At 28.8% G+C, this 15330-nt stretch overlaps 4 protein-coding genes across 4 annotated transcripts; 1 reads left to right on the plus strand and 3 right to left on the minus strand.

Moving 5' to 3' along the window:
* Positions 1–4: 4 nt before the first annotated feature.
* Positions 5–673, minus strand: LOC136083506 (uncharacterized). The gene has a single exon (XM_065802908.1). The coding sequence runs from the start codon at positions 671–673 to the stop codon at positions 5–7; it is 669 nt and encodes a 222-aa protein (XP_065658980.1).
* Positions 674–1130: 457 nt separating this feature from the next.
* On the plus strand, positions 1131–2688 carry LOC136084028 (uncharacterized). Its single transcript, XM_065804063.1, has 2 exons — positions 1131–1547; positions 1906–2688. The coding sequence occupies exons 1-2, from the start codon at positions 1408–1410 to the stop codon at positions 2681–2683; spliced, it is 918 nt and encodes a 305-aa protein (XP_065660135.1). The 5' UTR covers positions 1131–1407; the 3' UTR covers positions 2684–2688.
* On the minus strand, positions 2643–4086 carry LOC136084027 (putative nuclease HARBI1). The gene has a single exon (XM_065804062.1). The coding sequence runs from the start codon at positions 3966–3968 to the stop codon at positions 2769–2771; it is 1200 nt and encodes a 399-aa protein (XP_065660134.1). The 5' UTR covers positions 3969–4086; the 3' UTR covers positions 2643–2768.
* Positions 4087–10123: 6037 nt separating this feature from the next.
* LOC136083507 (general transcription factor II-I repeat domain-containing protein 2-like) lies at positions 10124–11026 on the minus strand. The gene has a single exon (XM_065802909.1). The coding sequence runs from the start codon at positions 11024–11026 to the stop codon at positions 10124–10126; it is 903 nt and encodes a 300-aa protein (XP_065658981.1).
* Positions 11027–15330: the final 4304 nt, after the last annotated feature.

Raw genomic sequence — 15330 nt, forward strand, 5'->3', positions numbered from 1 at the left:
TCATTCAGATGAGTTTTTGATCAAAGAAAAAGTAAAAGCCCAGGTTTTGGGCTTTTACTTTAACGCCTTGTTGAACAAAAATCAATGGTGTCTTCTTGGTGGCACTGATACCCGCGAACACCATTACTGAAAGAGGATGTGCTGCCTTTTGTATTGTGATATTAGGCTTTGAGGAAGCGTAGACACGATCATTCTGCACATTGTGATGTTGTTGAACTGTAAAAATCTTCTCGTCTGTGAAAACGATGTTGAGATGAGCGTTGTTGGCGAAACGGGCGAGGAGATCCTTGCAGCGATCCTTGCGCTTCTGCTTTGATGCCTGAGACAAAAGCTGTGCAGGATTTTTCTTGTAAGCTGTCAAATTTAGATAATCCTTGGTAATTCTTCCAAGAGAACTTCGAGAAATTTGGAGCTGTTTGGCCATTTGTCGCATACTGCGTTCTGGGTTGCGGCGCACCCGTTCACGAACTTGCTTGATTTTTGCATCAGTCACCACGGAGCGCTTTCTTCCTTTGCGTGGACGATCTGACATTGTTCTCAATGCTTTGAAGCGTTGAATTGTTCTATAAACAAGCTTTCGCGGCACTTTGAGTTTAGTCTGGATGTCGCGTGCTGAAACTCCTTTCTCATGAAAATCAATAATACTTTGCCGATATGGTGATGGTCTTGTCATTGCTAAAAAAACAAGTAAAGTGAGTGAAGGCAGCAGTAAATAGATCAAAATATATAATAATATCAAAAACCAAAACAAAATTAATAGTTTTCCATCCCTAGTTTTCAAGGAATTGCTTTTTTAAGATGGGACACTAATTATGGGCCACCCTGTATATATATATATATATATATATATATATATATATATATATATATATATATATATATATATATATATATATATATATATATATATATATATATACATGCTAACACTTAACAAAAACTGAATTTATTTAACATATAAATTTTCTCGACAAATGTTTTCCTGAATGTTCTTGTTACACACTCAAAAACCTTCTGAATAATAAAAATTAAATAAATTTGAAAAATCGCGTGCTTTTAGTAATGGTTTCACATTCGTTGCGAAAACTTTTGATAATTTAATACTCCATTTTTGTAACTGAAAACCATCACTAAAAACTTAAAATCCAAACTGGTTTTTTGGTAAAATATAGTAGTAAATTTCACGGAATCAAAACCTTATTGTTGACACGTGTTATTCTTATACCCCGTTCATACTGACGATAAAACACGTTTTAATTGTCGTATTTTAAACGCGTTTTACATTTTACTATTCTCATCAAATTTAAAATTGGTTTTAATTAAAACACGCAACGTTAAAAGTTATTTTAATAAAACAACGTCGCGAGGTTGTTTTAATTGCGTTTTATTACCCTGAACTGTTTTTAAATGGCGGAGGAAAAAGCTGTTGCTGAAGAAAAAGTTAAATCTAGAAAGAGAGCTAGACATTGGGATGATGAGGAAACAAAAATACTAATTAGTAAATGGTCAGAAGATAATATCCAAGAAAAGTTGAAGTCATGCACAAGGTTTTGTTTTGTTTTTTTCAGTTAAGTTGGATCAAATTGAAATAACTTGTTAAATAAAATCAAACCACTCGTTACTAAATAGTTTAAATAAATCACAAATAGACAAGAAGTGATTACGAATTACATTAATATTGAATAAACAAGGAAATGAATGTTTATAAATTGTACTTTTTACAACAAGATATTTATTTCTCTTTGATAGTTAGCACAATATATATATATATATATATATATATATATATATATATATATATATATATATATATATATAAATATATATATATATATATATATATATATATATATATATATATATATATATATATATATATATAACTTCATATTTTTTGGATTTTAGAAAAGGAAAAATTTGGGAGGAAATTTTGCTATTCTTGCAAGCTTCTGGATATGAAGACAGAGATAAAGAGATGTGTAAAACAAGAATTCACACATTGACAAGTGCATATCGCAATTATATTGATAATAAACGAAATACAAGTGGGACTGGTCCTTCCAAAAAACCATCCTGCTTTGATGAAATTGATAAGGTTCTTAGTGACACACCAACCACATTACCAACTTTTTTGAAAAGTTCCTCAGGCATGAATGTTATTATTGAAAAAACTGCAGAAGTGAATAATTTTAATAATTGCGTTAATGAGTTAGTAAACTGTGAACATATAGACATTGAAACTACTCCGTCAAGTTCTAAATCTGAAGAGTTGGTAAAAAAAGATAATAGTTTTTACTTTAAAAAATCCAAAAAGAAAAAATCAAGAAGTGAGGTAATGTTTGAACAATTAAATGCCACTGTTAATAAATTTATGACCTCTCAGGCTGATATTGATCATAAAATTTTAGAAAGTATTTTAGAAAACCACAAACAAGAAGAATCATGTGTTATATTAAAAGTTCGTCAAGTTGAAGATTTATATTTTATTGAAATAGAACTTTCATTGGCAGATTTGACACTAGAAAAACTTACTTGCACAATAAAAGAGGAATTTTCAGTTCAAGATAATGCATCTTTATTGATTACCAAGTTACCAAATGTACTTATCCGAAATGATAAGGATGTTAAACGTCTTAAAAGTGGGACTGAGATAGAGTTTTTAATTATGATTAAAAAAATGTGAAGCAATTTCTTTGTTTTGTTATTTTTTTCTCAAAATAAAATAAACCATGCCTTTTACAACATTGTTTGAAAAAAATCATTTACAACTAAACAGTTGTAAAATAATGTTTTTTTATGGAATTTCTAATAAACTCAGCTTTATTGTCAAGTTCAATGCAACTGTGGTTTAATATAGGGTTTACTAAGTCAATTTCTGTTTGTTCAATCCATTCATTTAAATACTTTTGCTTTGTCAAAGTACAGAAGTTATGTAGTATACAACATGTTGTAACAATATTGACTGTGTGTTCAACTGTTGTATCTAATCTCTTTAAAAGACATTGAAATCGACCTTTTAATCTTCCAAATCCATTCTCCACCACCACACGACATTTACTAAGAGAAACGTTAAACTTTGCTTCTTCTATACTAAGATTTCCACGATCTGAGTAAGGTTTCATAAGCCAATTTTTAAGGGGATATGCTGAATCACCAAGGATAAGAGGACCAATTTCAATATTATCAAATATTTTAGATAAGTTTGTAGGTAAAAAGGTTCTAGCCAGACACTCTTTATATAAGGGAGAATTTTTAAAAACCCTTGAATCGTGTGATTTGCCAGTCCACCCTACAAAAATATCTCTAAATAAATACTTGCTGTCTACCAATCCCTGTAAAATAATGGAGTGATATTCTTTTCTGTTTATATAGTCCTCTGAATTTTTATGAGGAGCCTTTATTCTTATGTGACATCCATCAACTGCTCCAACTACTTGTGGAAAACCATATAATTTTTCAAAACTTACTATAATCTCCATTGTTTCTTCCCGTGAGGGTAAGGAAATGTATTTCTTCATTAAGTTATCAACAAAATGTTTACAAATTCTGTGAACTATTGTACAAACAGTTGATTTTCCTAAGCCAAATAAATTGGCTATTGTTCGGTAATCTGCTGATCCACTTAAAAAGTAAAGTGTCACAGCTAACTTCATTTCTAAAGGCAAAGATTTACGAAAGTTAGTGCCTTGTATAGGCATAAAAGGTGAAACTTCCTTGCACAGATAATTAAAGGCTGCTTTAGACATTCTTATGTTTTTTATCCAATCATCTTCGTTCCAACAGTTTACCATTGTTTCGTACCAAAAGCTTTGACTGCGAGGTTTAGTCCAAATTTTTCTGTAAACCGCAAAATTATAAGCAGTAATACAGTTTATCAGTATGTGCTGCAATTGCAGTCTTCTTTTTTTCCTTGATATGTACAATAATACTCGTAACTTCGAGATCAAGTTTTTCTTTGAGAGCGCCATTTTCGAACGTTAATATAAATACTAAAGAACGTTCAATCTGAACGCAAGAAAACTGAAAACATGTTTATTATAAAACTATGTTTACATTAAAACATGTTTATTTAAAACAGAATTTAGTGTGAACTGGGTATTAGTGTTTTCGGGAGTTTTAAACACGCAACAGAAACCACGCGTAATTTTTAAACGAGTTGTGCCGTCTGGGATGCAACATGAACAAAAATTCTAGGGACATTTAAGGAACCTTTTTACCGTTTCTGCCAAACCAGAGAAAATAAATGTTCCTGAACATGTACTTGATTTTAAGTAAAAGAGATGGTACCTTTTTAACTATTTTTAATGTATATCAAAAAAAAGCGTTTACGTATAAGCTACTATATAATAAAATATGACAGATAAAAATTTCAAAAGTATGTTTTAAATTTTATTTAGGTATCCCAAGAAGTCCTTACGGTTTTATCACAGAGCACCATGGGTGAACATGTATTTGGAAGTTCACGCCTCCTTCCTAACCGTTGTCACAAAACTTGCCAGAGGTGGGGTTTGAACCAGGGATTGTTTGTTTCTGAGGCAAGTGCGCTACCACTGCGCCACGGCTGCTCGAAATGTTTCTCAATGTTGTCAAAATATTTCTTAAATTGTTTCTCAATTTTTCAAAATGTTACCGCTGCGCCACGGGTGATTTTCTAATGTTTCCTGATTTATTATTAAATGGCTGATTGCAAGAGCATGTTTATTATAAAAGTAACTCAAACTCGGCTTTTGATAAAATTGATTCAAACATGCTCTTTAGTCTATCAAAAATTATGAAGATTAAAGACTTAACATTCTTAGTAAATTTAAATTTTGTTTGGGAATATCCACATAATAATTTACTAATAAGCTTTAATATTTATTTTTATTTATTAGTACAGTTTATTCAATAATTTGTTTTATAAAGTAGAATCAAATAAATCATAAAGTTATCTTCCCACTGAAATCCATAATACACTAGCTTATCGTACTCGTAAAAATACGGATCTTTTTAAGCCTACTCCAAAACTTTTCTATACTTTTTCCTTATATATATATATATATATATATATATATATATATATATATATATATATATATATATATATATATATATATATATATATATATAAATTAGTAAAAAATACTTATCTAACTTTTTTCCTCAACTTGAAGTTTCACCATTGCTGAATCATCAGGAAGAGTTACTAAATCACAAAAAAAAAAAAGAGGCAGATTTTAGAATAGACCATTGTAAAATAAAATTTTTATTTTTTTCTTTTAAATCCCAAATATATTTCGACAGCATAGTCTCTTTTGAATATCTTTTGCGTTTAAATGATTGTTTGTGGTTGGCATAACGTTTTTACCATTCCCCTCGGTAAAGTCAACATATTGTTTATCAGCGTTATTTTGTGAGGAAACAATGCACTTGTAAATTACAATTTTCGAAAGGCATTTTCCATTTAGAGGGCAATCTATTTTTTGTTTACAATTACAATAATAAGTGTTTTTTTCTCTTTTATATGTTCATTTTTAATAATTAACGCGTAGTTGTGGCCTTTTATAATTCTTTCTAAATTTTTAGTACAACTATAACTTACTTTGATTGTATTTCTGTTAAAATCTTATGTAATTTAATAGAGGGAGGAAAATGTTTGTCTACTAATTTTAGAAAAATGTATCTATATTTGTTGAAACATTTTTGCTTGTTTTTGGGGGGTTGAACCAAATTATGTTTCTATTTCTATTACGCTTTTTTGCAATTTGCTTTTCAAATTTTTGCTCGAAATTTTGAAAGCCACTTTTTTTAAGGGCATCTTCATAAACGCGTTTAGAGGAGTTAAAAATATTTTCATTAGAAGAGTTTTGGTTCAACCTATTGTTAATTGAATTTGGAATTTGTTTTAGAATTTGAGGGGGATGGTTCGAATTCACATTAGTATACAATTTGTCATTAGGCTTTTTGTAGGGCTTATAGGAACTTTCTGAGAGAGGTTAAATGTGACATCAAGAAAATTCACTATTTTTAGATTTATGTTTATTTCAATTTGGAAGCCAATGTTTTTAAAAACTTTAATAATATCTTTTCTAATTTTATCGAGTTGTGGCCCTGATTTTTTATGCATTATTATTAAACCGTCGTTGCAATAAAGACCTAATTGATTATTTTGGATTATTTTAGCTAGGGTATTTGAAATATATAAACCTATAAATTCCCAAGTTTATGCTCCGTCGGAACTTCTTATTGTTACATCAAAGCATTCGTGCGTGGTTTTTTTCTTCCACGTTTCTTTATTAAAATAGAGTAAAGTTTTTCTACAGTGCTTAATTATACGGATAGTGTCCTCAGTAATTTCTAAATAGGATTTTCCAAATTCTATTGTTTTATCTAAAATTTCTGCTGTAATTGAGGGGTAAAAATCAATAATATCAAATTGTATAAATGTGCATTTATTTTTATTGTTAATTTTAGAAAACCAAACATCAGTGGTATTTTTCCACTGATGGAAACCTAATTTTTTCCGAATAGAGTTATTAATTTTGTCTAGTTTTATTTTACTAACGTGCCCTAGTTCACTTTTTGAAGGTACTAGTAGCCTACAAGGGAGTTTTTTTGAAAATTTGGTTTGTGATCTTTTAGTGAAATAAACGCTTGCGCTGGTGCAACTGATTCAATTCTCGCATCTAAATTAATTTTTTTTGGCAATGTTTTTATAGTTTTAATTAAGTGTAATAAATCATTTTCAAAATTTTCCAGGTCAGAAATAAATGGTGGGGCGTTTTTTGTTTTGAATCCATAATTTTGATTCTGTTTTCTTTCAATTAAAGGATTTTTATTTTTTTCAGATTCTAAGAAAAAACGGGCTTTCCAACGAATTCTTCTAATAAAGTGTTCTACTTGGTCTATTAAAGAAATAGTATAACTTTTTTTATCTGGGATTGGGATATTTTTGAGAGAGTAAGTAAAATTGTTGGTTTCCATGTTTAGGTTACGTAAAATACAATTAAAGAGTGCTCAACAAGTATAAACTTTGAGCTTAATATGTAAATTATGTTAGTGTATTTTACAAATAGAGTGCTCTCTATTTGTAAGTGTAATTTGTTTGTGTCTCTATATTGTAGTTGTAAACAAAAAATATATTGCCCTCTAAATTGAAAATGCCTTTCAAAAAATGTTTCCTCACAAAATAACCCTGATAAACAATATATTGGCTTAACCGAGGGGAATGGAAAAAACGTTATGACAACCACAAACAATCATTTAAACACAAAAAATATTCAAAAGAGACTATGCTGTAAAAATATATTTGGGATTTAAAAGAAAAAAAATAAAAATTTTAATTTACAATGGTCTGTTTTAAAATCTGCCCCTGCCTATAACATTTCCAAAAAATGTATGCTATGTTTGCAAGAAAAATTTAAAATAATTACTTATTTAAATCAGGAAAATTTATTAAATAAAAAATCTGAATTAATTTCTAAATGTAGGCCCGAAAATAAATACCTCTCAAAAAATTATAAAAACAAATGACCAAATTAAACTATCCCCATTCCAAAGAAACTTATTTAATAAGTTTCTTTGGAAACTTCCCGTTAACCAAAAAAGTATAGTAATAAAAACTTTTTTTATAATTTTCTGTTTTATAATATTCCTTTTTATATAATTCCTGCAAAATATTTTTTCTATAAATTGAACTTTTTTGAGATTCAGTAACTCTTCCTGATGGTCCAGCAATGGTGAAACTTCAAGTTGAAGAAAAAAGTTAGATAAGTGTTTTTTACTAATTTATTATTGCTCTGTTCTTTAATTGAGCAATAATAAATTAGTAAAAAAACAATTTCTATACATATCTCTTCTACACCGATATTTTTTAGTAAAATATTTTATTCTGAAAAAAGGCTATAGGAGAAAAAAAATTAACTTTTTCCGCGTACGAAGAGCTTATAAGAGATTTATAATTAGGTTTATTTTTCTGTCGTTTCGGATATTTAAGACCTCCCCTTACCGTAATAAATTTTGAAATTTTTTAATAATATATTTATAGCAAAAAAATAATAATAAAGGCTATAATGATTTCTAAAACTTAAAATAAAATTTTAAAGTTTTTTCATTTTATAGATGTATTATAAATGATATAAGGCCATATAAGGCCTTATATAGTTAATATAGAAGCCTTATACCATGTTCACACTAGCGATGTTTGTCGGAACATTATTCCGGAACAAATGTTCCTAGAACAATATGTTCTACAAAATGTTCCTTGCAGTGTTCACATGTAAAATTGGCTTGACGGAATATTTAAAGTTTATTTATTTAGGCACATTTGATAGACTCAAGTTGAGTAATATTAGTTTAAAACAAAAAAATACATAACCATATTACAGCTACAGCTTTAAATAACAAAAAAACATTATTACTACTATATTTATCCCTTTCATAAAGGTATTTAGCAACTGAGTCACGAACATTTTTTCCTGGTCCATTGTTCCCAGCAGTAGTAACTGTATTGGGTTGAGCCACACTGTCATCATAATGATGCGTAAGCCATTCTATTATAATAATGTCGCCATAATATTTAGTGAATATTATGACGACATTATTATAATAGTATGGCTTATTGCATCAAATGTTGTAAAGAGTGGCGCAAGTATTAACAATTCTTGTAGCAAAGTTAACATCGCATTCCATACGTTTGCAAATGACACGGAATTGAGCTTTAACGCGTCCAAAAGGATTTTCAACTACAGTTCTAGCTCCGCAAAGTATTTTATTGTAGTTTTTTTGAACTTCATTAAACACAAAATTTTCAGGATACGGTTTTACAAATGACGTGTTAAAGGAAATGCTGACTGACCTATCAAACATAGTAAAACAAGAGAACCGCCCAGCTCTTTAAAACATTTATCAAAAAGATTTGATTCTATAATTATTTTCAAAGAAGAATTCTGCAAAATATAGCTGTCATTAATTCTACGAGGCAATCCAACACTTGTATAAATGAAACGGTATCTCCCGTCTACAACGACAAAAAGTACTATGCAATACCACCCTTTATAACAGAGGTGGCCACAACTTTTTTGATTAGGGCTAAAGTTAGCTTTTTAACTGTTAAATGGGGCCGGAGATTTTAATAATATAGTTTTTAAAAATGTTGTATTTAAAAATATTGATTTGCAAAGGAATAACACTTAAACACACATATTTACTAGCTAACAACATATGCTGGTCACAAGGCTATTGGGTATAATACAAATTATAGGTTATTGGTAATCACGAACCTGCCTTTTTTTCACAATACTTTTAATGTCAATAGGCAACTGACTGGTTTCGATTCTTAATGTATTCTGCAAGTTAGTATCTGTGAGTACAGATCTAGTTTTGGATTTTGCAAATTTCATACGAGAAAAAACACTTTCACACAAATATGTGCTACTAAACAAGACACCCATCATTTTGCATTCTTGACTAAGTTAGTGTATTTATTTTGGTCAAGATTTTTGTAAAATAACAATAAATTTTGTTTATTATATGCTTCTCTCAAAGCATCGCTGCATTGAAAATCAATTAACTCCATTTGGAATTTATCTGGTACAGTTTCAATATCAGCAGAGAATGGCACTGTGAACAATTGGATTTTGTCTGCATGATTCTTAACATCTGCAAACCTTTTTGAAAATCTTGTTTTCAATTCAGCAATACAGGTAACAAATTTTGCTGTGTTTCCAGGATTCAACTCACCCAAAGTTGGAAAATGACTGAAATTTCCAGTTCTTAACTGCTGCTCCCACAAAGTTAATTTCAACTAAAAAGCTAGAATAAGGTTGTACATTTTTCCAATTAATTCATCTTTTCCTTGGATTCTTTGTTAAGTATATTGTAATGTTGGGTCAAGTCTACTAGAAATGCAAATTTTTCAATAAACTCTTTTTCTTCAAGCTCTGGTGGATAATCTTTGTTGATAATTTTGAAAAAATCCAACATATTTTGTCTCAAATCATAAGTTCTTTTCGGCATATTACCTCTAGAAAGCCATCTCACCTCAGTATAATAAAGCAGACCACCATATTTAGAGTCATTTTCAGCAAGAAAAGCATCAAATTGCCTACTTCGTAATGCACTGGACTTAATGCTATTTATTGCTTTAACTACTAGACATTACATTTTCCACATCCATAGTCTTTGCTGTTAAATGAATAATACAATGCAGCTTAATTAATGACAAGTTGTTTTTTGCCATTTCATTTTCCAGTCTGGAAACAACACCCATTTTTTTTCCAATCATTGAGCTGCCACCATCTGATGTAATTGAAATTAATCTGTTGTAAGTCAAGTTGAACTTTTTAAAAACTTTCTTCATGGCAAGAAAAATGTCTTCTCCTGTTGTTCTGCCTTGCATAGGAAAGATGTCAAGTAGCTCTTCAGTAACAAGAAAATCATTATCAAAACCACGAAAAAAAATAGCTAATTGAGCAGTTTGTGATATATTAGTTGATTCATCAATAGCTATTGAATAATACTGAAATGCTTTTATTTTTTCAGTCAATGACAAACTCAGATCATCAGCAATATCACATGTTCTTCGTGTAATTGTTTGTCTTGAGAGGGAGATATTATTTAAAATTTTCAATTTTTCAGGACAAATGTTTTTGAACACAATTTTAGGAGATTCCTTAATAATTTCCCCATCACTAAATGGTTTACAATTTTTAGCTAAAAGAAGACTCACTTCATAACTTGCAATAGCAGCATTTTCTGTTTCAGTGTTGCCCCTTTTTAACAAATCTTGTTGTTCAAATAACTTATTTTTCAATTTAATTGATTTTTCTTTCCGCACCTCGTTGACAACCTGATTATAAGTTTTTGAATGTTTTGTATCATAGTGCCTCCTTAAATTATATTCTTTGCACACTGAAACCGATTCATTACATATTAAACATACTAGCACTGAATTACATTCAACAAAAAAGTATTTAGTTTGCCATTCATCATTAAATAAGCGAAATTCCTTGTCGATTTTTCGTTGTTTTGATTTTGAAGATGCCATTTACAATTAAAAAACGCAAATGGTAATTGCCGGCAGTGCCGGAAATTAATCCTGAGATTAATTGCCGGCAGTGCCGGAAATTAATCCTGAGATTAATTGCCGGCAGTGCCGGAAATTAATCCTGAGATTAATTGCCGGCAGTGCCGGAAATTAATCCTGAGATTAATTGCCGGCAGGATTTTTTTAATATATTTTTAATTATTTAAAGCGATTGTTTTTTTACAAAAAATATTTTTAAAATTTATTAATTTATAAATTTAAATATTATATAATTTATTATTATTATATATGTTTATAGTTTTTTTTATTATCTTTACAATTAACTGACGGGCCGGATAAAAGGTTGCTGAGGGCCGGAGTTAGCCCGCGGGCCTTATTGTAGCCACCCCTGCTTTATAATTATAACAAGAAATTGCTTGATCTTTAGGGGCTGAAATAGGGATATGGCATCCATCAACAGCTCCAATGCATTGGGGAAAACTAAGAATAGCTTCAAAATCTCTACTACATTAATTTAAATTTTCTTCTGACAATGGAAATTTAACATATTTAGGGAGCAAAATGTCATTAACAGCGTTAATAAACTCATTTTTAAAAAATTCATTGAACAATTAAATTTGATGTTGACTTTCATATTCCAAAATAGTTAGACACAACACGATACTCTTCACATGAAGCTAGATAATGTAATGCAACTGCAACACATTTTACTACAGAAATAGGTTCACGCATAGTTGTGGTAGTTTTGCCTTAATGTGCAATTCATGAACTAGGAAATGTGTTACGATTTACCCTAAAATGTTCTTTAAATTTACTTTCCTCCATTTGATTAAAAATATAATTAAACCATTGGGAACTTTTTGGCTTAAACCAAACTTTTCTTTCAATTAGATCTCCTTGCTGATTTAGCTTAAAGAAAGCTAAATTTGAATATGAAAATGGGTGGGTGATTGATTCATCATCGATTAATGTTCTACTTCTTGATCGAAGTACGGCCAAAACGCTTTCCACGTTTTTCCAATTGTTTTTTCCTTCACAGATATCTCTCGAAAAGGTTATTAAAACTATATAAATCCATTACATAAATATAATATTTATTATATTACAATTAAAGGCAAATTAGAAGACATTGTTAAAAACCGATTGTTAGAATTAATACAGCATTGTTAACAAAAATGAAAATGAAACATGTTATGCAATTTGTATAGATAAAAAACAAATCATGTTGGCATAATAAAAAAAATATATCACTACAATTCATCTACAGGCTTTTATCATATCGCAAAAAAAATATTTCTTAGGTTAAAAATACTAAATATATATAGCATAGAGATACAAAGAAAAGTATTTGTACCATGTAAAATACACTTTGTTAAAATAATATAACAAATTTAAAAAATACTACAAGAGAAAATATCACCATTTTAATGCTTAAAATCATAAAGTAAAAATTCCTTTTATAATAGTAATATGGTAACATAAAAAGCATATATAAATAGAGATTCATATACCTTTTGACGTAACATAATTACTAAAGAGATATCTTGACTAATAGAACACCTTATTTTGTCAATAAGAATTTATAATATTCTTCTCGGGCTTTAGACACATCTACTTGGGCTTGAGATGCATTTTCAATTGCATTGCACATACCCTCTAAAACAGCAACCACTCTGATTCGTAGCTCTTGTGAACGGATTTGAATATCTAAATTTTTATTTGCCACTTTTAAATATTCTGAAGATAAATTTGCTTTTCCATTTGTTCTTACTGGTTCAGTTTTTACAATTTTATTCAAAGTTTTTTTCATCATCAGAGTTTCTTTGTTTATTGCAGCCGGATGTAGATTGAGTTGGTTCCTTATCAGGAATAGTGACAATAGATTGCACATCACTTGTGTCATCCAAAGCTTAAATATTTAAAATACCGATAGTCTCCTTGCCATATTCCATTGTGACAATCTGTAAATAAAAAATACACATAAAAAAAATTACACATATAAGAAATGATTATAAATCATGTTTCAACTAAAATTTTTCTTGACTTTGAAAGACTTGACTTAAAGTCATTTTACTCTCCCCTCCCCCTTCCCTCACTATCCCTCCCCAAACAAAATGGATCTATATAGACAATAGCATTTTACAAATTGATCTCTTGCCAATATTAAAAGGTCCCCTTTTATAATTTGAAAACATGATATTAAATGCTTTTGATCTTTATGTTTTAAGTCTGACAAATGTTGCAAAATTAAGAACTTCTTAAACTTAACATAGTAAAAACATTTAACATCCTTGGATATATTACTTTAAAAAATATATATAGCACTTTAAAACATACAGCAATAAGTAAGCATACCTGATCATCTTGAAAATCTTGACCAGAAAAGTTTTGACTTTTGTCAAGGGAAGCTTCACCACCTATTATTTTGGCAACAGTATCGTAAGGCCACCATTTACTAGGAGCTCTTCCCAATAAACTTACTAGAATTTTTTCTTGTCTATGAAAAAAATGCTTAAATTTAAGTTAATATACATAAATATAAGTAAATACAAGCACATCATTAACACTATATAATATGAATCAAATAACTTTAAATGCGACAATTAAAAATTATTAACGAGCTGTAAATCTACAATACTGAATAAGACTTAAAGTGATTTAAACTAACACTCAGTTACAAACTAAGTTGCAATTAGATATTATTATACATGGTAACTTTGTAAAATACTTTCAGCATTTCAGTAAGGTATCATACATTAAATATAAAATATGTACATTACCTAAATTGTTTCCTCAAATTACTAATTTTAGATTGAATTTGAGATCCAGTTAACGGAGGTATAATATTAAATGTGTTTGAAAATTCATCTGACATTTGTTTGTAAACATTTGTTTCTTCTTGCAGATATAAACACTTTGTAATTATCTTTCAATAAATCTAATAATACTCTTGTGTTAGCAATATTCCATACAGATTTATTTACAGGAGATATGCAAAGACCAGTATGTGTTGTGCTGGAGTCAATACTGTCTTTATCTGAATGCTGAGACATTGCGTAAAATTAAAGTTTTACCTACTAAAAAGGACAAGTACATAGAATCTAGCAACAATAACAGTAACGAAAAAAAAATAAATACTTAATAATAGAATTAATAATAGAAGGTTAAACTTTACAAAAGGTTTAAATGTTATAGGCTTATTAAATAATTTAATGTTATGGGCTATAAATAATTTAATAATTTTATGGGCTTACTAAATAAATTATTAAATTGCAAGAAACTGGTAGCCAAGAGAACAGAAACTTTCAAATCCTTATTTTATTCTTATTTTTACTTTTCCATGCATTGTAATAATTATGTCATTTAATAACATTGATCTGTCAACACTATTGTTTGTTTTCATTTTTAAATGTTAATAATTTTAGCACATTATGGCAAAGATATAGGGTACAGTCCTATCAATAGTCAATCTATAATATATATTCTGAATAAAGGTCTTACTTTCACAATTATTCACAAACAGTAGATTAACTAATAAGTAAATACGGGATATTTATGAGGAAAATAAAAATGGTAATGTTCACAAATTAAAATAACAAGATAAGACAAAGCTAATATAATAAAATATATGACAAAGCTAGCAACCAATAATAGTATCATTAGTAACATTAATATAAATAATAACAATAATGATAATAATAACAATGGTAATAATAATTAATATAACTGGGAAGGTCAATGATAAATAACTCTGCTTATTAGTTCAAAGTTGAATTTAATAAACAAACTTGCTATAGGTTTATTAAAAATGCATTAATAACAATGCTTGCTAAAAATATAATTAACTAAAACTATTAAACAATAAAAGTTAAACTTTCTTAACGCAAGTTAAATGTTACCTTGAATTATACTTATTTTCAATTCAAATTAAATCTGATCCCAATTAAGAATACTACTATCTTTGTAATAATGGTAAATTTGAAGATTAAGTTTTTAACGACTCGCATGAATATAACTTCTTTTTAAAATGATAATAAACTAATAATAACTAAATTTCTACTCTATTTATACTAATTTTAAACGCCGCTAAAAATAACATTATATTTTTTATGGTCAAATAAATCGTTTTTAAATCATCACCCATCATCTGAGTACCATCATACTTATGTGGGATCGGAAATTCCTTCGTTGCATGCAAATACCACAAGTTTTCAACTCAATGAATAAAACTATGAAATAATATTCGAAAAAACGTTATGAATTCAATAAGAAAGATCAAAGGCCAAGACTAAAAGTGTCAAGGC

The sequence above is a fragment of the Hydra vulgaris genome, chromosome 08 (genome assembly GCF_038396675.1).
Source record: "Hydra vulgaris chromosome 08, alternate assembly HydraT2T_AEP".
Lineage (NCBI taxonomy): Eukaryota > Metazoa > Cnidaria > Hydrozoa > Anthoathecata > Hydridae > Hydra > Hydra vulgaris.